This window comes from Somniosus microcephalus, chromosome 20 (genome assembly GCF_052327205.1).
Source record: "Somniosus microcephalus isolate GS21.2 chromosome 20, FLI_Smic_1.0, whole genome shotgun sequence".
Taxonomy (NCBI): domain Eukaryota; kingdom Metazoa; phylum Chordata; class Chondrichthyes; order Squaliformes; family Somniosidae; genus Somniosus; species Somniosus microcephalus.
In genome coordinates, this window is record NC_141006.1 from 13,308,753 (window position 1) to 13,329,384 (window position 20,632).

A 20,632-nucleotide genomic window follows, 5' to 3' on the forward strand; every position below is an offset into this window, starting at 1 on the left:
ATGGATATAGAAACATAGAAGATAGGAGCAGGAGTAGGCCATTTGGCCCCTCGAGCCTGCTCCGCCATTCAATGAGATCATGGCTGATCATCCAAATTCAGTACCCTGTCCCTGGGTTCTCCCCATATCCCTTGATCCCTTTAGCCTTAAGAAATATATCCAACTCCTTCTTGAATATATTTAATGAACTGGCCTCCACCGCCCTCTGTGGCAGAGAATTCCACAGGTTCACCACTCTCTGGGTGAAGAAATTCCTCCTCATCTCAGTCCTAAATGGCTTACACCTTATCCTTAGATTATGACCCCTAGTTCTGGACTCCCCGGCCATCGGGAACATCCTTCCTGCATCTAGTCTGTCCAGGCCTGACAGAATTTTATAGGTTTTGATGAGATCCCCTCTCAATCTTCTAAACTCCAGTGAGTATAAGCCCAATCGACACAATCTCTCCTCATACGTCATTCCTGCCATCCCAGGTATCAGCCTGGTGAATCTTCGCTGCACTCCTTCCATGGCAAGAACATCCTTCCTCAGGTAAGGCGACCAAAACTGCACACAATACTCAAGGTGCGGTCTCACCAAGGCCCTGTACAACTGCAGCAAGACATCCTTGTTCCTGTACTCGAACTCTCTCGCTACGAAGGCCAACATACCAGTTGCCTTCTTAACCGCCTGCTGCACCTGCATGCTTACCTTCAGCGGCTGGTGCACAAGAACACCCAGGTCTCTTTGCAATTCCCCTTCTCCCAATCTATTGCCATTCAAATAATAATCTGCCTTCCTGTTTTTGCCACCAAAGTGGATAACCTCACATTTATCCACATTATAGTGCATTTGCCATGTTTCTGCCCAATCACCCAGCCTGTCCAAATCGTACTGGAGTTTCACGACATCCTCCTCACAGCAGACCCTCCCACCCAGCTTTGTGTCGTCTGCAAATTTGGAGATATTACATCCAATTCCCTCGTCCAGATCATTAATATATATCGTGAACAGCTGGGGTCCTAGGACCGATCCCTGCGGTCCCCCACTAGTCACTGCCTGCCACTTGGAAAACGACCCGTTTATTCCAACTCTTTGCTTTTTATCTGCCAACCAGCTCTATCTAAGTCAATACCTTGCCCCCAATCCCATGTGCCTTAATTTTGCACGCTAATCTCTTATGCAGGACCTTATCAAAAGCCTTCTGAAAGTCCAAATACACCACATCCACTGGTTCTCCCTTATCTATTCTACCAGTTACATCCAGAAAAAATTCCAGTAGATTAATCAAGCACGATTAACCTTTTGTAAATCCATGTTGACTTTGTCCGATCCTGTCACTGCTTTCCAAGTGCTCTGCTATTACATCTTTTATAATGGACTCTAGCATTTTTCCCACCACCGATGTCAGGCTTACCGGTCTATAATTCCCCGCTTTTTCTCTACCACCTTTTTTGAATAGTGGGGTAACATTAGCTACCCTCCAATCCATGGGTACTGTTCCAGAGTCTATCGAGTTCTGGAAGATGACCAGCAATGCATCTACTATCTCCAGGGCCACTTCCTTAAGTACCCTAGGATGTAGATTATCAGGCCCTGGGGATATATCGGCCTTCAATCCAGTCAATTTCCCTAACACCATTTCCTTACAAATACTGATTTCTTTCAGTTCCTCCCTCTCATTAGTCCCTATGTTCCCCGACATCTCTGGGAGGTTATTTGTGTCCTCCTTTGTGAAGACAGAACCAAAATATGTATTTAATTGATCTGCCATTTCTTTGTTCCCCATTATAAATTCCCCTGATTCTGACTGTAAGGGACCTATGCTTGACTTCACCAATCTTTTTCTTTTCACATATCTATAAAAGCTTTTACAGTCAGTTTTTATGTTCCCTGCTAGCTTACTTTCATAATCTATTTTCCCCTTCTTAATTAATCCCTTGGTCCTCCTTTGCTGAACCCTAAACTGCTCCCAATCCTCAGGTTTGCTGCTTTTTTTGGCCAATTTATATGTCCTCTCTTTGGATCTTATGTTATCCCTAATTTCCCTTGTTAGCCACGGTTGAGTCACCATTTTTGATTTATTTTTATGCCAGACTGGGATAAACAAATTCTGTAGTTCATCCATGTGATCTTTGAATGTTTGCCATTGCCTATCCACCGTCAACCCTTTGAGTGACATTACCCAATCAATCCTACCCAACTTGCATCTCATACCATCATAGTTCCCTTTATTTAAATTCAGGACCTTAGTCTCTGAGTCAACTACTTCACTCTCCATCTTAAATGAAGAATTCTATCATATTATGATCGCTCCGACCTAAGGGGCCTCGCACAACAAGATTGCTAATTAATCCTTTCTCATTGCATAATACCCAGTCTAAGATGGCCTGATCCCTAGTTGGTTCCTCGACATATTGGTCTAGGAAACCATCCCGTATACACTCCAGGAATTCCTCCTCCACAGTATTGTTACTAATTTGGTTAGCCCAATCTATATGTAGGTTAAAGTCACCCATGATGACTGCTGTGCCCTTATTGCACGCTTCTCTAATTTCCCTTTTAATGCCATCCCCAAACTCTGCATTACTGTTTGGGGGTCTATACACCACTCCCACTAACATTTTCTGCCCCTTGGTATTTCTCAGTTCTACCCATACAGATTCCACATCATCAGAGCCAATATCTTTCCTTACAATTGTGTTAATCCCTTCTTTAACCAGCAATGCTACCCCACCTCCCTTTCCTTTTTGCCTATCTTTCCTGAATATTGAATACCCCTGTATGTTGAGTTTCCAGCCTTGGTCACCCTGGAGCCATGTTTCCGTAATCCCAATCATATCATATTCATTTACCTCTATTTGCGCTGCTAATTCATCCACCTTATTACGAATGCTCCTCGCATTAAGACACAAAGCCTTCAGGCTTGTTTTTTTAAAGCTCTTAGACCTTTTAGAATTATTTACTGTGGCCATATTTGATTTAAACCGTTGATTTCTCTGACTGCCACCTTTGTTTTTCTCCTTCCTGTCTTTTGCTTCTATCCCTGTTTCCCTTTCCTCTGTCTCCCTGCACAGGTTCCCAACCCACTGCCTTTTTAGTTTAAACCCTCCCCAACAGCACTAGCAAACACTCCCCCTGGGACATCGGTCCCGGTCCTGCCCAGGTGCAGACCGTCCCGTTTGTACTGGTCCCACCTCCCCAAGAACCAGTTCCAATGTCCCAGGAATTTGAATCCCTCCCCCTTGCACCATTCCTCTAGCCACGTATTCATATGAAATATCTTTCTATTTCTACTCTGACTAGCACGTGGCACTGGTAGCAATCCTGAGATTACTACCTTTGAGGTCCTATTTTTTAATTTACCTCCTAACTCCCTATATTCAGCTTTTAGGACCTCATCCCGTTTTTTACCTATATCGTTGGTACCTATATGCACCACGGCAACTGGCTGTTCACCTTCCCCTTCCAAAATGCTCTGCAGCCGCTCTGAGACATCCTTGACCCTTGCACCAGGGAGGCAACACGCCATCCTGGAGTCTCGTTTGCGGCCGCAGAAACTCAGTTGCTGACACAGTGACTTACCTTTTCTCCCTTTGGGCTGTGCGGACCTTCCTCGCTGGGCTGGCCCTACAAAGAGACAACTTGTATTGATATGATGGCTTATCACAACTTCAGGCTGTCCCAAACGCGTCACGGCCTTTGAATTACTTCTTGAAATGAAATCACTTATTCAGGTAAGCGTGGTAACCAATTTGGGTAAAGCAAGATCCCACAAAACAGCCAATGAACGACCATCATTCTGTTTTTAACTGGTGGTGTTGGCCGAGGGAGGAATGTTGGCCAGGAGACTGGGACAACTCCCTGCACTTCTTCAAATAGAGACATGGAGCTGATTCCCATAATCTGCTCCTGTCGGGGTAGGGGAGGGGGTACTTCCGCCTGCCACCCCGACCCCATTATGTATTTATGGGGAGCTCCCGGCAGGATCACTGACGGAACGCAGGAGCCTGAAATATCCAAGCGGTCTGGAAGAGATAGCCTAGAATGGCTAAGTATCCCAGCATGCTTTTCCAGCAGGCCAGGGAGTCCATGATTGGATGTAGCTGCTATCGATCTCCCACAATAGCCAGACTGACGGGCTACAAATAACACGGGCAAGCTGCAAAATAGTACAAGAAGTCCCACATGTGGAGACAGAGAGGAAGAGGGTCCTGAGCTCAATGCTCCTCCCAGCAGGACCAGCTAATATCGTGTCTGTTGTATTAATCGCTGTAACTTGTTGAAGTACTAGGCTGTTCTTGAACGTAAGGATTGTGTTTTGCGAGTGAGTCAGCTTGCTAACTCTGTGACTGCTGTGCGTTCTTTTAAATCTATTAATAAAATATACTCGCGACTCGTCATCACGTCTCCTTCTGAATCTCTTGCAGGTGCTGCAGTGGGCCCGCATCTACAGCATCCAATGGCTGAGAGGGCACTTAAAGTGGCCGCAGCGCCTCAAAGAAGCAGTCAGCTCAAGGTTCCAAAACCGAGGCCTATGTAGGTAGGTGACTGAAGGGCAATCTGGAGGGAGAGGAGGCCACGACAAGGCCCTCTCCCTCCATTCCCACATTTCCGGGCTTTTTCCATCGCGACTCTAGGGACGACCACCTGGGGTTCACCTAGCAGTGCCGGGGAGGAGCGGGAAGAGGGGCAGACAGGAGGGAACTCAGGCCCCACCTCCCGGTCAGCATTTGCATTGGGTGTGGAAGGGGTGGGCAGTGGTAGTTCTGACATGGGCAGGGGAGAAAAATCAAGGGCAGGGCTGCGAGGCCTCAACACCCGATCTTCCCAGCTGTTTCTGCCACTATCCCCCCTGATTTGGGCCAGAATAGTGAAGGAAAATTCAGGCCATGGGAACGTAACATCTATGTGAACAGGCAGATGGTAAATTGGTTTTACATCTCCTCCGAGGGACGTCACCTCCGACAATGCAGCTCTCCCTCATTCCCGAAGTGTCAGTTTAGGTAATGTGTTCAAGCCCATAATGACATCTGGATCTATGACCTTCTGACTCAGCAGCTCTGAGGAAATTTGCGGCCAGTGACTGCTCTACGTGAGAATTAAAGATCAGTCAGAGAGCTGGTCCCTGCAAAGGTCACAGGGGCCATTCCGAGCCCTGGGACAGGACCGGCAAACTCAAACCCACAAACAACTCTAGTATGATAGCAAAATACTGCAGATGCTGGAAATCCGAAATAACAACAGAAAATGCTGGAAAAACTCAGCAGGCCAGGCAACATCCGTGGAGAGAAAATAGAGTCAACGTTTCGGGACAAACCCTTTGTCAAGACTGAAAAAGCACAGGAAATGAAATAGATTAAAAGGCCAGGCTGGGAGAGAACAAAAGAGAAGTGAAGAGACATTAAGAGGTATTCAAAACGAGACGAGATGGTGATCGGACTAGTGGAGACAAAAGACAGCTCTAGATTAGGTGTGAAATGCGCTGGCAGAATAGGAGACAGCTGCCATGTGGGAGAGAAAAAAAGGGGGGGGAAAGGGCCAAAACAAAGGTGTGGATAAAAAATAAGTAAAAATGTAATAGGGGCTGAGGTTATGATCTGAAATTGTTGAACTCGATATTGAGTCCGGAAGGCTGTAAAGTGCCTAATCGGAAGATGAGGTGCTGTTCCTCGAGCTTACGCTGAGCTTCCGTGGAACAATGCAAGAGCCCGAGTACAGTGAGGTCTGAGTGGGAATGGGGCGGTGAATTAAAATGACAGGCGACCGGAAGTTCGGGGTCATCTTTATGGACTGAACGGTGGTGTTCCACAAGGTGGTCACCCAATCTACGTTTGGTCTCCCCTACATTGGGGATGTGGTCTCCTCTACATTGGGGAGATTTGCTTTAATGTGGGGCAGTGACATGGACCAAGAGATAAATGTCACGATCTCCCCAAACCATCCCACGACCAATGAGCATATCCAATTCAAGGATATAAAGTGTGAGGTCATTTCCTGCCTGTGTGACTTATTTCCTCTCTGACGCCCGGACCCCCTTCCGTTTGGATACTTACAGGTGTTCCGGCTTCTCGAACTCCTGGGGGCCCCGGGTCACCTTTAGGTCCCGGTGGTCCTGGAAGTCCCACAACGTTTCCAAGCTCATTGGGGAGTTGTGGACAGATCTTGCACGAGTCACCCTATTTCACGGCACAGAGGTGAGATATTTCACATTGGTGAGTGATCTAGTTTCTCTCCCTCCAGCCTTCCCAACACAATAACAGAGGAATGATTATATACGATAGTTACACAGATACGTGTACAGGAATATTGAGTTAGCAGCTGTGAGTATCCGTGTCTGCAGGCATTGAGGTGTCTCAGGTGCCAGACAATGTGGGGGTGAAACTGATCTTGAGCGATAGGGCAAGACGCTCGTTTCACACCCGCCCGATTTTCTTTTTCCCTCGAAGCCAGTGGAACAGAAATTCAGTCAGGGTGTAAAAGAGGCGGGCGATTTGCTATCGTCCATTTTGCCTGACTGCCCAGGACAAACTTCACTCCCCATTTACATTCTCAGTGACATTCCATGGGATGATGATGATCTGGGGGCTAGATTTCTGACTGGAAACCTGGCCAAAATTGGAGGGGATAGCAGCAGAAATTGGGGCACAATCGGACGGTGAGCCCTACTGCTATGTGCTAGCCGCGACCTCAATGTCCTCCTCCCACGCATATAAATAGCGTCAGGGAGGAGGACTGATTCACTTTCTTGCCACCTTAGGACCTTGTCTGCCTCTTCTGGTGCTGCCGTGGGCCTGATTCCCCTTCTCCGCCGTGGGCCTGATTCCCCTTCTCCGCCGTGGGCCTGATTCCCCTTCTCCGCCGTGGGCCTGATTCCCCTTCTCCGCCGTGGGCCTGATTCCCCTTCTCTGCCGTGGGCCTGATTCCCCTTCTCCGCCATGGGCCTGCTTCCCCTTCTCCGCCGTGGGCCTGATTCCCCTTCTCCGCCGTGGGCCTGATTCCCCTTCTCCGCCGTGGGCCTGCTTCCCCTTCTCTGCCGTGGGCCTGCTTCCCCTTCTCCGCCGTGGGCCTGATTCCCCTTCTCCGCCGTGGGCCTGATTCCCCTTCTCCGCCGTGGGCCTGATTCCCCTTCTCCGCCGTGGGCCTGATTCCCCTTCTCCACCAGGGGCCTGATTCCCCTTCTCCGCCGTGGGCCTGATTCTCCTTCTCCGCCATGGGCCTGATTTCCCTTCTCCGCCGTGGGTCTAATTCACCTTCTCCGCTGTGGGGCTGATTCCCCTTCTCCACCGTGGGCCTGATTTCCCTTCTCTGCCGTGTGCCTGATTCCCCTTCTCCGCCGTGGGCTAGATTCCCCTTCTCTGCCGTGGGCCTGATTCCCCTTCTCCGCCGTGGGCCTGATTCTCCTTCTCCGCTGTGGGCCTAATTCCCCTTCTCCGCCATGGGCCTGATTCCCCTTCTCCGCCGTGGGCCTGATTCCCCTTCCCAGCCGTGGGCCTGATTCCCCTTCTCCGCCGTGGGCCTGCTTCCCCTTCTCCGCCGTGGGCCTGATTCCCCTTCTCTGCCGTGGGCCTGATTCTCCTTCTCTGCCGTGGGCCTGATTCCCCTTCTCTGCCGTGGGCCTGATTCCCCATCTCCGCTGTGGGCCTGATTCTCCTTCTCTGCCGTGGGCCTGATTCTCCTTCTCCACCGTGGGCCTGATTCTCCTTCTCCGCCGTGGGCCTGATTCTCCTTCTCCGCCGTGGGCCTGATTTCCCTTCTCCACCGTGGGCCTGATTCCCCTTCTCTGCCGTGGCGAGCTCCATATTGCTGGCAGGAATCTGCCCGACGCCCTTGCTCCACCCCAGGAAAATGGGTCGGGATCATGGGGTGACCGGAAATCACACCCTCCCTCTATCCCACCAGCAAGCGGTGAATGCGGCCCCTGATCTCAGGAAAATATGAAGTGAAGTTATTCACACATGTCAAAATAACTTTGTCTATCCGCAAAAGGATTAAAAGTTTATAAGAAATGGATCTTTCTGTGTTGCTCACTATTTCTGAAGCCTGGTTCAAACTCTCAAACTGGGTGAGCAGCTGCCTCACGTCGCCCGGGAATTCCCTCCCGGAGTCATGTGACAATACACTGTGTCACCACAAGAAAATCTGTAAGAGCCGCTAATTCTTTAAGGACTTACTCTGGACATATGTGTTGCAAATTATTACTTGTATTGTATCATATTTCCCCGATATCCTTGATGATTTTAATAAGTATAAATAAATGAGATTAGTTGCTTAACCTGTACAGAACTGGTTTAATAGGCCACCTGTTGCCTGATTGACTCAAGCCAAAAATTCCAACACACAATGAATCAAAATCAGGGTTATGGGTCAGTTTGGGGCCAGTTTAGCTCTACAAGAGCTGATTTCAGATCGCAAGGGGTGTGGTCCAGTCACAGAACCTGTTTTCAGGCTGTTTGAAGGGGTAAATACCACTTTAAAAAGCTCGAACTGTAGAAGGCTCCATTACCTATGGTGAGTGGTTCAGCAGAATGTACCTGGAGGCCTAGATTGGGACCTTAGAATCGTAGAATGATACAGCACAGCAGGAGGCCATTCGGCCCTTCGAGCCTGCTCCGCCATTCAATATGATCATGGCTGATCCTCTATCTCAATTCTCCTCATGTCCCTGCTGGTTCTTTTGCCAATTATCTTGGTCTACCATTCGTGGCCCTGAGATGTGAGGCACAGGACAGAGGAAGCATGTGTTTCTGGCCATGTAAAGGGAATTAACATTTTGCTACGATGGACTTATGGATCGGGTATCTGGGCTTTCAACAGTTAATGAACTCACCTTCTCTCCCTTCAGACCAGAATCTCCTGTATCTCCCTGAGTGAAATTAAAACAAAGATTCATCAGATAAAGGAATAACATGTTCTGTTATAAGATTACATCAGCTGGGACAGAGTCCAAATAAACTACAATCAAACATCCAAATGTCCGAACACATATTTGTTTAAGATGGAAAATTTCCAAGTCAGCTGCTAGTTAAACTTCCAATTCTCTGAGGAGATGCCAGGTCCTGCCCAGAGTCTGAACACGGGACAGTGGAATGATATCATGAAAAGTAACTGGACAAAGTGCATTATAAAGTTAGACAGGCAATTTGTAGTGTTGAATGACCCGACCTCCGAGCCCAATAAATACCCCACACCACCTGACCTCTGATCCCAATAAATACTCCACACCACCCGACCTCTGATCCCAATAAATACCCCACACCACCCGACCTCTGATCTCAATAAATACCCCACACCACCCGACCTCTGATCCCAATAAATACCCCACACCACTAGACCTCTGATCCCAATAAATACCCCACACCACCCGAGCTCTGATCCCAATAAATACCCCACACCACCCGACCACTAATCTCAGTAAACACCCCACACCACCCGACCTCTGATCCCAATAAATACCCAACGCCACCCGACCTCTGATCCCAATAAATACCCCACGCTACCCGACCACTGATCTCAATAAATATCCCACACCACCCGACCACTAATCTCAATAAACACCCCACACCACCCGACCTCTGATCCCAATAAATATCCCACACCACCCGACCTCTGATCCCAATAAATACCCCACGCCAGCCGGCCTCTGATCCCAATAAATTCCCCACAATCCTACTAATGCAGGGATACAGGTCTAATTAGGATGTTCTTGTAACTTACCTTCTCACCCTGTGTTCCTGGAGTTTCAGCCTTGCCCTTGGATGGAATTTGAAAAGATAATCAGATATCTTGTAACATCTCTCAGTGCCTTTCAATACAGACGACTCACAGACCAGACAGTCGGTCCGTCAGAATCCTCTGACAGTTGAGCAGCTCCGTCTACATTCCCGCGACCATTGCCCTCCAGACGGAAACGTGTGGTGACAAACACCACCAGTACTCTCGAACATTTTATACAGTCAATTCGCTCGAGTTTCAATAACCTCAGTCTAAGGAGGTGATTGATTAATGATAAAATTTTACAAGTGCGTCTAAAAAATGCTGGTCCTGGTAAAACAGCAGAAACAGGGAATATTGCTGAGATTCCCTGATGGAGAAGGAAAGACTAGGGGAGAATGTCCTAACCTGTGAAAGGCAGTATCTCCTAACTCAGTGCACAGCAAGCACAGTCAGAAGTGTCTTCTTACCCCAGGTTGGGTCAGTTTGGAACGGTTCCTGGGAGGGTTTGAAACTGGGGTTCCCATTAAAGCTAATGCAGCCCCCCACCCAGGGATACATGTAGCCCCCTTCGCGGCTCCTCTGGGATATAGAAAACTTCCCCTCCCCCAGGGATAGAGGCAGCCCCCTTCCACCCCTTCCCGGGATACAGACAGCTCCTCTAGGATACAGGTAGCCCCTCTGCAAGCAGCTCCTCTGGGATATAGATAACTCCCCTCCCCCAGGGATACAGCCCCCTCCCACTGTGATTCCACAAGATCTCCCCTGAAACCCTCTGCCACTCATTAACATAACCCCCTGATAGTTCGACAGCTTCAAGCTTTAATCTTCATGCATAAAGAGAGAGTTAAAGAAGGACCCTGGTGTAGGTTTGGTGCTTTCTTCGAATGCCGATTGTTTACGCTGATTCCCACTTGTTTTAGGCCCGTTTATACCTTCCACCGTATGCTAATGAGATTCTCAGGAAATTCCGGCGTAACTCGCTGGTTTACATTGTTTCTGGAAACTCCGGACCAACCGTTGCGTTTGATCCCACGGTACTCCACACGTCGAGCTCTGATCTCAGGCTGGCTACCAAGGCAAGCGCAGACAAGTTGGACTTCCCAGTGAGAGAGAGCGAGAGGGAAAAGCAAGACTTGGATCTTGGATAGCAGCAGGCCCAACAGCAGCATAGGCCTAGTGGCAGGGCAGTTGTCCTTGTCCTGTCAGGGATTGGGGTGAGGTGACAAGGAACGAAGAGGAGAAAATCTTGAGGAAGATATGCATGAGTAATGATAGATTTTAAATATTTCACAGCTCAGCTTAAAGACCAGCGGTATATACAAAGCTGCCAATCTGCCTCCTAACATAATAAAGCCTGAAGTGAGCAAGTTCAGAACACCCAGCAAAGATCAATGCAAAGCTAAGATTGATTGAATGATTTGAAGAGACTGGCTGACAAGAGCCTGGAATTCAGCAAGATCTCTCTCACCAGGAAGATTTTGCTAAGATCAGCATTCAGCTAAACTTGGAATAAAAGCAATGAAGTCAAAGTAAAAGGAAACTTGCTGGCCACACGGGTGACGTTTCCTTTGCATCAATGCAGCTAGGTTAAGCTTGCCAAGACCATTGGATCAGAAATTCCCTACGCAGCAGATAAAAATAGCCACTTTGGGAAAACTGCCAGCTGGTTTTATGTTGCACTCAGCAATCCTGTCACTTGCCTTTCCTTTCTTCTTTTCCATTTGATATGTTCTTCCGACTCATTCGCCACTCCCCACCAGTGTCCACATCACTGCCAACATCACAGGGCGGGTTTACTACCCATTTCAACACCTCGCCAGTGATGTTGTTGAATCTCTCCATTGATGTGGGTGTAACAGGGGCACAGAATGACCCAAGAAGGAACTTCTCTCCCTCCCACTTGGGAAGTAGCTCGTTCCGGCTCACGTGTTGCCCCCAATGGCCCAGGTGAGATCAAACCTTATTGTGGGGGACAGCAAAACTAGAGGCCATAAATATAAGATCGTCACTAATAAATCCAATAAGAAATTCAAAGAGTGGATAGAATGTGGAACTCGCTACCACAGGGAGAAGTTTAGGCGAATAGCATAGATGCATTTAAGGGAAAGCTAGATAAGCACATGAGAAAGAAAGGAATAGAAGGATATGTTGATAATGTTCGTTGAAGTAAGGTGGGAGGAGGTTCGTGTGGAGCATAAACACCGGCATAGACCAGTTGGAACGAATGGCCTAATAAGAACATAAGAAATAGGAGCAGGAGTAGGACATACGGCCCCTCGGGCCTGCTCCGCCATTCAATAGGATCATGGCTGATCTGAATCTAGACTCACGTCCACTTCCCTGCCCTCTCCCCGTAACCTCTAATTCCCTTATCTGCTAGGAAAATCTCTATCTCCATTTTAAATGTATTTAATGTTGCAGCTTCCACAGCTCTCTGGGGTAGCAAATTCCATAGATTTACTACCCTCTGAGTGAAGAAGTTTCTCCTCATCTCAGTTTTGAAAGGGCAGCCCCTTATTCTAAGATTATGCCCCCTAGTTCTAATCTCACCCATCAGTGGAAACATCCTCACCGCATCCACCCGATCAAGCCCCCTCACAATCTTATATGTTTCGATAAGATCGCCTCTCATTCTTCTGAACTCCAATGAGTAGAGTCCCAACCTACTCAACCTTTCCTCATACGTCAATCCCCTCATCTCTGGAATCAACCGAGTGAACCTTCTCTGAACCGCCTCGAGAGCAAGTATATCTTTTCTTAAATATGGAAACCAAAACTGCACGCAGTATTCCAGGTGTGGCCTCACCAATACCCTGTATAACTGCAGCAAGACTTCCCTGTTTTTATACTCCATCCCCCTCGCAATAAAAGCCAAGATTCCATTGGCCTTCCTGGTCACCTGCTGCACCTGCATACTAACTTTTTGTGTTTCATGCACCAGGACCCCCAGATCCCTTTGTACTGTAGCACTTTGCAGTTTCTCTCCATTTAGATAATAACTTGCTCTTTGATTTTTTCTGCCAAAGTGCATAACCTCACACTTTCCAACATTATATTGCATCTGCCAAATCTCTGCCCACTCACTTAGCCTGTCTATGTCCTTTTGCAGGTTTTTTATGTCCTCCTCACTCACTGCTTTCCCTCCCATCTTTGTATCGTCGGCAAACTTGGATGTGTTGCACTCGGTCCCTTCCTCCAAATCGTTAATATAGATTGTAAAGAGTTGGGGTCCCAGCTCTGACCCCTGCGGAACACCATTAGTTACTGATTGCCAGCCCGAGAATGAACCATTTATCCCAACTCTTTGTTTTCTGTTAGATAGCCAATCTTCCACCCATGCCAGTATATTACCCCCAATTCTGTGATTTTTTATCTTGATCAGTAATCTTTTGTGTGGAACCTTGTCAAATGCCTTTTGGAAGTCCAAATACACTACATCCACTGGTTCCCCTTTATCCACCCTGTATGTTACATCCTCAAAGAATTCGAGCAAATTTGTCAAACATGACTTCCCCTTCGTAAAACCATGCTGACTCTGTCCTATTAAATTGTGTTTATCCAAATGCTCTGTTACTGTTTCCTTAATAATGGACTCCAACATTTTGCCAACCACAGATGTTAGGCTAACTGGTCTATAGTTTCCAGCTTTTTGTCTACTTCCCTTCTTAAATAAGGGTGTTACATTAGCAGTTTTCCAATCTGCCAGGACCTTTCCTGAGTCCAGGGAGTTCTGGAAAATGATCACCAATGCATCCACAATCCCTACCGCCACTTCTCTCAAGACCCTAGGATGTAGGCCATCAGGTCCGGGGGATTTATCGGCCTTAAGTCCCATTATTTTACTGAGTACTATCTCCTTAGTGAATTTAATCGTGTTTAGCTCCTCGCCCCCCCCCCCCCCCCATTGCCCCCTGTTTGTCCAGTGTTGGGATATTTTTAGTGTCCTCTACTGTAAAGACTGATACAAAATATTTGTTCAGCGTCTTTGCCATCTCCATGTTCCCCACCACTAGTTTACCAGTCCCATCCTCTAAGGGACCAATGTTCACTTTAGCTACCCTTTTTCTTTTTATATAGCTGTAGAAACTCTTGCTATCTGTTTTTATATTTTTTGCTAGTTTACTTTCATAATCTATCTTCCCTTTCTTAATTAATCTTTTAGTTATTGTTTGCTGGCTTTTAAATGCTTCCCAATCTTCTATCCTCCCACTAGATTTGACTAATTTATATGCCCTTGTTTTCAGTCGAATACTATCCTTTATTACTTTACTAAGCCACGGATGTCTGTCTTTTCTTTTACTCCCCTTTTTCCTCAGTGGAATATATTTATCTTGAAAGATGTGAAATATCTCCTTGAATGTAGCCCACTGCTCTTGTATCGTCTTACACTTTAATCTGTTTTCCCAGTCCACTTTAGTCAATTCTACTCTCATACCTTCATAGTCTCCTTTATTTAAGCTCAGTATGCTGGTTTGAGATCCAACTCTCTCACCCTCAAACTGAATTTGGAATTCAACCATATTATGGTCACTCATTCCAAGGGTATCCTTTACTAGCACATTTTTTATTAATCCTGTCTCATTACACAGGACCAGATCTAAGATTGCCTGCCCCCTGGTTGGTTCAGTTACATACTGCTCAAGGAACCCGTCCCTAATACACTCTATGAACTCTTCCTCAAGGCTGCCATGCCCAATTTGATTAGTCCAGTCAATATGAAAGTTAAAATCCCCCATGATTATAGCTGTTCCCTTATTACAAGCCCCAACTATTTCCTGATTTATACTCCGACCAGCAGAGTTGCAACTGTTAGGAGGCCTATAGACTACGCCCACTAGTGACTTTTTCCCCTTATTATTCCTTATCTCCACCCAAACTGTTTCACTATCCTGATCCTTTGACCCAATATCATTTCTGACTATTGCAGTGATTCCATCCTTGATTAACATAGCAACCCCACCTCCCTTTCCTTCCTGTCTGTCCTTCCTAATTGTCAAATACCCTTGTATGTTTAGTTCTCAGTCATGATTATCTTGCAGCCATGTTTCTGTAATGGCCACCAGATCATACCCATGTGTAGTTATTTGCACCGTCAACTCTTCAATTTTGTTACGAATGCTGCGTGCATTTAGATAAAGAACTTTCAAATATGTTTTCTGACAATTTATTCCTGCTTTTACCCCTTTTACTACTTTACCTTTATCATTATACATTCTGTCCCTTCCTGACACGCTCTGGTTTTTAATTCCCCCACTGCTACCTTGCTCTATTGCCTTCTCCGCTGTCATTTTTATTTTTCGCTCTCTAAAAACCTCCCCCCCATTAATTAGTTTAAAGCCCTCTCTACAGCCCTAGTTATTCGATTCGCCAGGATTCTAGTCCCAGCACTGGCCAAGTGAAGTCCGTCCCAACGGAACAGCTCTCTCCCATCTCAGTACTGATGCCAGTGTCCCAGGAAGCAAAACCCATTTCTCCCACACCAGTCTTTGAGCCACGCATTTAACTCTCTAATTTTATTTACCCTAGCCAAATTTGCACGTGGATCAGGTAGTAATCCAGAGATTATTACCCTTGTGGTTCTGCTTTTTAATTTGGCCACTAGCTGCTCAAACTCCCTCAGCAGAACCTCCTTCCTTGTCCTATCTATGTCGTTGGTACCAACATGGACCACGACAACTGGATCCACCCCCTCCCACTCCAAGTTTCTCTCCAGCCCAGAGGAGATGTTCTTAACCCTGGCACCGGGCAGGTAACACAGCCTTCGGGACTCTCGTTCTCGGCTGCAAAGAACTCTATCTATCCCCCTAATGATACTATCCCCTACCACTACAACATTTCTTTTAACTCCGCCCACTTGAATGGCCCCCCGCTCCACGGTGCTGTGGCCAGGTTGCTCATCCTCCCCGCAGTCCCTGTTCCCATCCTCACAGGGAGTAAGAGCCTCAAACCTGTTGGACAAGAGCAAGGGCTGCGGCTCCTCCAACACTACCTCCTGGATCCCCATACCTGCCTCACTTCTAGTCACACCATCCTGACCCTGGCCACGGACTACATCTGAATTAATTAATCTAATTGGTGTGACTACCTCCTGATACACAGAGTCCAGGTAACTCTCCCCCTCCCTGATGTGTCTCAGTGTTTGAAGCTCGAACTCCAGCTCTTCAACACGGAGCCGGAATTCTGTGCTGTACATTCGATGTAATTCTGTAATTCTATGTAAGTTGAGCCAGTTGTATATCCAGCTTGGGAGAGGAGTGTATATTTGACAATAGGACCTGCTGTGTTGCTGATGGAGCAGAATGCCCAGCAAAGTAGGCTCAGGCGAGAGGAGGATTCAGCAATCTTGTGCTGACTTAGTGGCTCCCTGCCCTGTCTGTTCAACCTTGGCTCTCCTAGTTGCCACTTGCAATAGTTGCACAAGCCAGGCAGCAGGTAATTGAAGTCTCTCTTACACCGAGAAGTACTTGAACATATGAACCGAATCAAGTTGTGACATCTGTCAGAAGTTTCCAGTCCTTATTTCAACTGCTCCAGTCATTCCAGTTCACCTGTTTGGCACATTCACTTACTGGAGTTTTTGGCAATTGCTGACTGCACAGGTTTTGACTCTCTTCCAATTTATTCTCCAAATACAGACTAGGCAGGACATGTTGCAGGTCTGTGCACAGTCCCAGCCAGTTAACAGTAAAACTAATCTTCATAACAGTCGACTCCAGGAAACCTCACAGTAGTTCCAAACATACAATTCAAATGGACCAAACCAATTGCACCGTATTGAATCCCATTGGATCAAACCCCTTCCCATTCACTCCCACTGTATAGAATCCCATTGGATCAAGTCCTCTTCCCATTCACTCCCACTGTATAGAATCTCATTGGATCAAGTGCTCTTCCCATTCACTCTCACTGTATAGAATCCCATTGGATCAAACCTCCTTCCCATTCACTCTCACTGTGTAGAATCCCATTGGATCAAGTTCCCTTCCCATTCACTCCCACTGTATAGAATCCCAATGAACCAAACCCCTTCCCATTCACTCCCACTGTATAGAATCACAATGGATCAACCCCTTCCCATTCACTCCCACTGTATAGAATCCCAATGGACCAAACCCCTTCCCATTCACTCCCACTGTCATGGAGTCATAGAGTCATAGAGTTAGACAGCACAGAAAGAGGCCCTTCGGCCCATCGTGTCTGCGCCGTCCATCAATCCCTGTCCAGTCTAATCCCATTTTCCAGCATTTGGCCCATAGCCTTGTATGCAATGGCATTTCAAGTGCTCAGCCAAATGCTTCTTGAATGTTGTGAGGGTTCCTGCCTCTACCACCCTTTCAGGCAGTGAGTTCCAGATTCCAACCACCCTCTGGGTGAAAAAGTTCCTCCTCAAATCCCCTCTAAACCTCCTGCCCCTTACCTTGAATCTATGCCCCCTTGTTATTGACCCCCCTACTAAGGGGAAAAGTTCCTCTTTATCTACCCTATCTATGCCCCTCATCATTTTGTACACCTCAATCAGGTCCCCCCTCAGCCTTCTTTGCTCCAAGGAAAACAACCCCAGCCTGTTTAGTCTTTCTTCATAGCTGAGGCGCTCCATCCCAGGTAACATCCTGGTGAATCTTCTCTGCACCCTCTCCAAAGCAATCACATCCTTCCTATAGTGAGGCAACCAGAACTGCACACAGTACTCCAGCTGTGGCCTCACCAGCGTTTTGTACAGCTCCATCATAACCTCCCTGCGCTTATATTCTATGCCTCGGCTAATGAAGGCAAGTATCCCATATGCCTTTTTAACCACCTTATCTACCTGTTCTGCTGCCTTCAGGGATCTATGTACATGTACACCAAGGTCCCTCTGACCCTCTGTACTTCCTAGGGTCCTACCACCCATTGTGTATTCCCTTGCCTTATTTGTCCGTCCAAAATGCATCACCTTGCACTTTTCAGGGTTAAATTCCATTTGCCACTTTTCCGCCCATCTGACCAACCCGTTTATATCGTCCTGTAGCCTGAGGCTTTCCTCCTCGCAATTTACCACCCCACCAATTTTCGTGTCATCTGCGAACTTACTGATCATACCTTTTACATTCTCTTCCAAATCATTTATGTAGATCACAAACAGCAAGGGTCCCAGCACCGATCCCTGAGGTACCCCACTGGACACAGGCTTCCAGTCACAAAAGCAACCTTCGACCATCACCCCCTGCCTCCTGCCACTCAGCCAGTTTAGGATCCAACGCGCCAAGGCACCCTGGATCCCATGGGCTCTTACCTTCTTGACCAGTCTCCTATGCGGGACTTTGTCAAAAGCTTTACTGAAGTCCATGTAAACCACATCCACAGCATTTCCCTCATCCACACACCTAGTCACCCCCTCGAAAAATTCAATCAGATTGGTCAGACATGATTTACCCTTGACAAAGCCATGCTGACTATTGTAAGATTCGGAAATTTTCATTAAATAATCACGCAAGAAAACAGGATTAATAATACAGCTTTATTGACCAAAAGAAGCTTATACAGAAAACCCTTTGATAAAAAGGGGCATACAAAATGGCCACCGGACCTCGTGATCAGTTTCTTGGACCATTTGATTTCTGTTACTGCAAGCCAGACAGGCTTGTGGATTGAGAACAGTAAGCCCGCGAAAGCCAGTATCGGGAAACCGAAACTCAGGGAAATGGGCATACATATTCAATTGGATTCTAAGTACAAGACAGTTTCAGGCAACAGGATGGGGCCCATCAAGATATGGGCAGACAATTGAATGAACACTTAAACCCATTTATTGTACAAAGGAAAAACCGTTTAACAGCCATCAAGGGCAATCTCCAGACCGATCAATATACGAACCGAGTTACGATGACAAAGTAAAAGACATCATCGGCCCAGGAAGGCCAGATAAGCTATCACCGGCTCCCGTTACAAGACAAAGCGCCCCTGCAGAGATTTCTGCCCGCCAAAAATATTACAAAGACTGGACTATGATCTGGCGGGAGATAAGACTGTCCCAAAAGGGTATAACTATGGATTGAAAAGTCCATCAGTACGCTTCACCTCGACGCTACGCTTCGCTTCGGACTTCACTTCGGTTTTCATCTTCTTCAACGCTTGGGAGTACGTTTCGGCGCTTCGCTTCAGATTCACGTTTCGGGACGGACTCTTCGGTTAAGGCAGCATGGTCGGTGTTCGGCCAGGCAAGGTTCAGCCACAACGGGAAGACGAAGGAGGGTGGCCCGGGTACTTTTGTCGGGAGATCATCGACGACCCAGGCCGAAGGAGAAGACACCCTCTGGAAAAGCCTAAGCCAGGCGGGAAAGAGAAATAAACGGACTCTCCCATGTGTATCCAGTTATTCAGCAGGTTTCAACTGATTTCAGTCATGACGAGCGCTCATCAAGGCTGTGTCCACTGCCTCCTCGCCTGAGAGAGAGTGAGAGAGAAAAACAAACTGCGCCAGAAGTTTCCAAATCCACGTGACGACGGAAAGCTGTGCCAAAAGGCTGCGAACCCCCTATTTTGCGAATCTGAAAGTGGTGAGCATGATTCCGAGTTCCTCAGGTCGAAACTCAGTCTAGGTATAGGGGAGGGAGTAAGGGTAATCGTAATGTGTTCCCCCTTTTTCGATGTGCCGTGTGTTTCCCATTTCCATGGAATTAAGTTTATAGATATGTGCATGCTTGTAGTCGCTCTGATCTGTGCTTATGACATGTATTTTATAATGCTGCAAACTGTTTAATAATAAAAGCATCCATTTCGTGCTATTCAACCTGGTCTATTGAGTCTTTCTCTGCACTACAGTTCCCTGCACCTAAGTCCAAGGTCTAGAACCGTAGGGGAGAGTGGGTCGAACCACTCAAGGGTAATTATTGCACGAAGCCTGGTAGGAGACCAGAACGAGCAAGAGAAACCCCCTACAGAAATGGCGACCGTGGCAGGACCTTGGCAGCAGGAATGTAGCATGTTAGATCAAGGTTTAAATAAACGAAACGTGATGGATGAAAGGATAGCGGACTATGTTTTTGGGAAGGTAAACCTCACAAAACAGTGGATATCTGACCTATTGAGAGATAGGCGTCCGCTAGACGCAGCCATCAAGTGGACAGAAGGCAAAGAGCATAAGAAATCGGTAGAAAAGGCGGTCTGGCTGATGTGCTACAAGAAGCAAGTCCAGCTTTTGGACCAGGTCGTTGTAGCACAGACAGCCCAGATCAACGGGTTGCTCACAGAAGTAGAGGAAAAGGTTGCGGGAGGTCAGAAACTGATTCAATCGCTTAACGCACTGAATCAGGAACGCCAATCCGTAACTCACCGCCATGAGACCTGGATAGGGTATTTGGAATGTCAGGTCATTGAGGCCAAGGCCAGTGAAGGTAGAATGAGAGAGAGGTGTTTCCGCCTAGCTAAACAGGTAGCGACACAGGAGGAAAGTATCTTGGGGGCCAGGGCAGCATATAAGATGGCCATGCAGGATGGGTCTGAGAACACCGACCACAGCGCCTGCCACCGGGAACTAGAGGACCTAAGAACGGCCCTAGCCAAGGCAAACAGATTGGTGTGTCTCATAAACCCACCAGCGAGCCAGCTACTGTTGGCCAAGGAATCCAAAAGACCGATTCCCCAAGAGACAGTTAGGGCACCAACCCCCGAGCCCTCAGCACCTCCTGTCTATGATGAGTCTTGGACTCCGGGGAAGGAAACGGAGGAGTCAGACACAGGGGTTCTTGAGGTAGAGCAACACCAGGTAGTGGAGTCGGGACTGGCACCGATGTGTCCCACGCGACACCGGAGGCTCGGTCCAGACCAGGATGGCGAGGATGGACCCCTCGTGAATCAGATCATAATGCCCCATAGCGCACGACAGCTAAGGGAAATGATAAGTCACATCCCAAAACTCTCCGAGTCAGGAGATCCCTCCGTCCATTTTAGGGACGT

The 20,632-nt window shown here is 47.5% G+C and overlaps 1 protein-coding gene across 7 annotated transcripts in view; it reads right to left on the bottom strand.

Annotated features, from left to right (window-relative positions):
• Positions 1-20,632, bottom strand: part of col16a1 (collagen, type XVI, alpha 1) — a 636,201-nt gene that overhangs the window by 243,069 nt on the left and 372,500 nt on the right. For all 7 annotated transcript variants that reach the window (XM_085962342.1, XM_085962338.1, XM_085962337.1 and 4 more), the window contains 4 exons: positions 9,698-9,733; positions 8,811-8,846; positions 6,037-6,159; positions 3,566-3,610 (listed from right to left, as the gene is read on the bottom strand). In XM_085962342.1, coding sequence (XP_085818468.1) covers positions 3,566-3,610; positions 6,037-6,159; positions 8,811-8,846; positions 9,698-9,733 — 240 coding nt within the window. The remainder of the gene's footprint in view (positions 1-3,565; positions 3,611-6,036; positions 6,160-8,810; positions 8,847-9,697; positions 9,734-20,632) is intronic.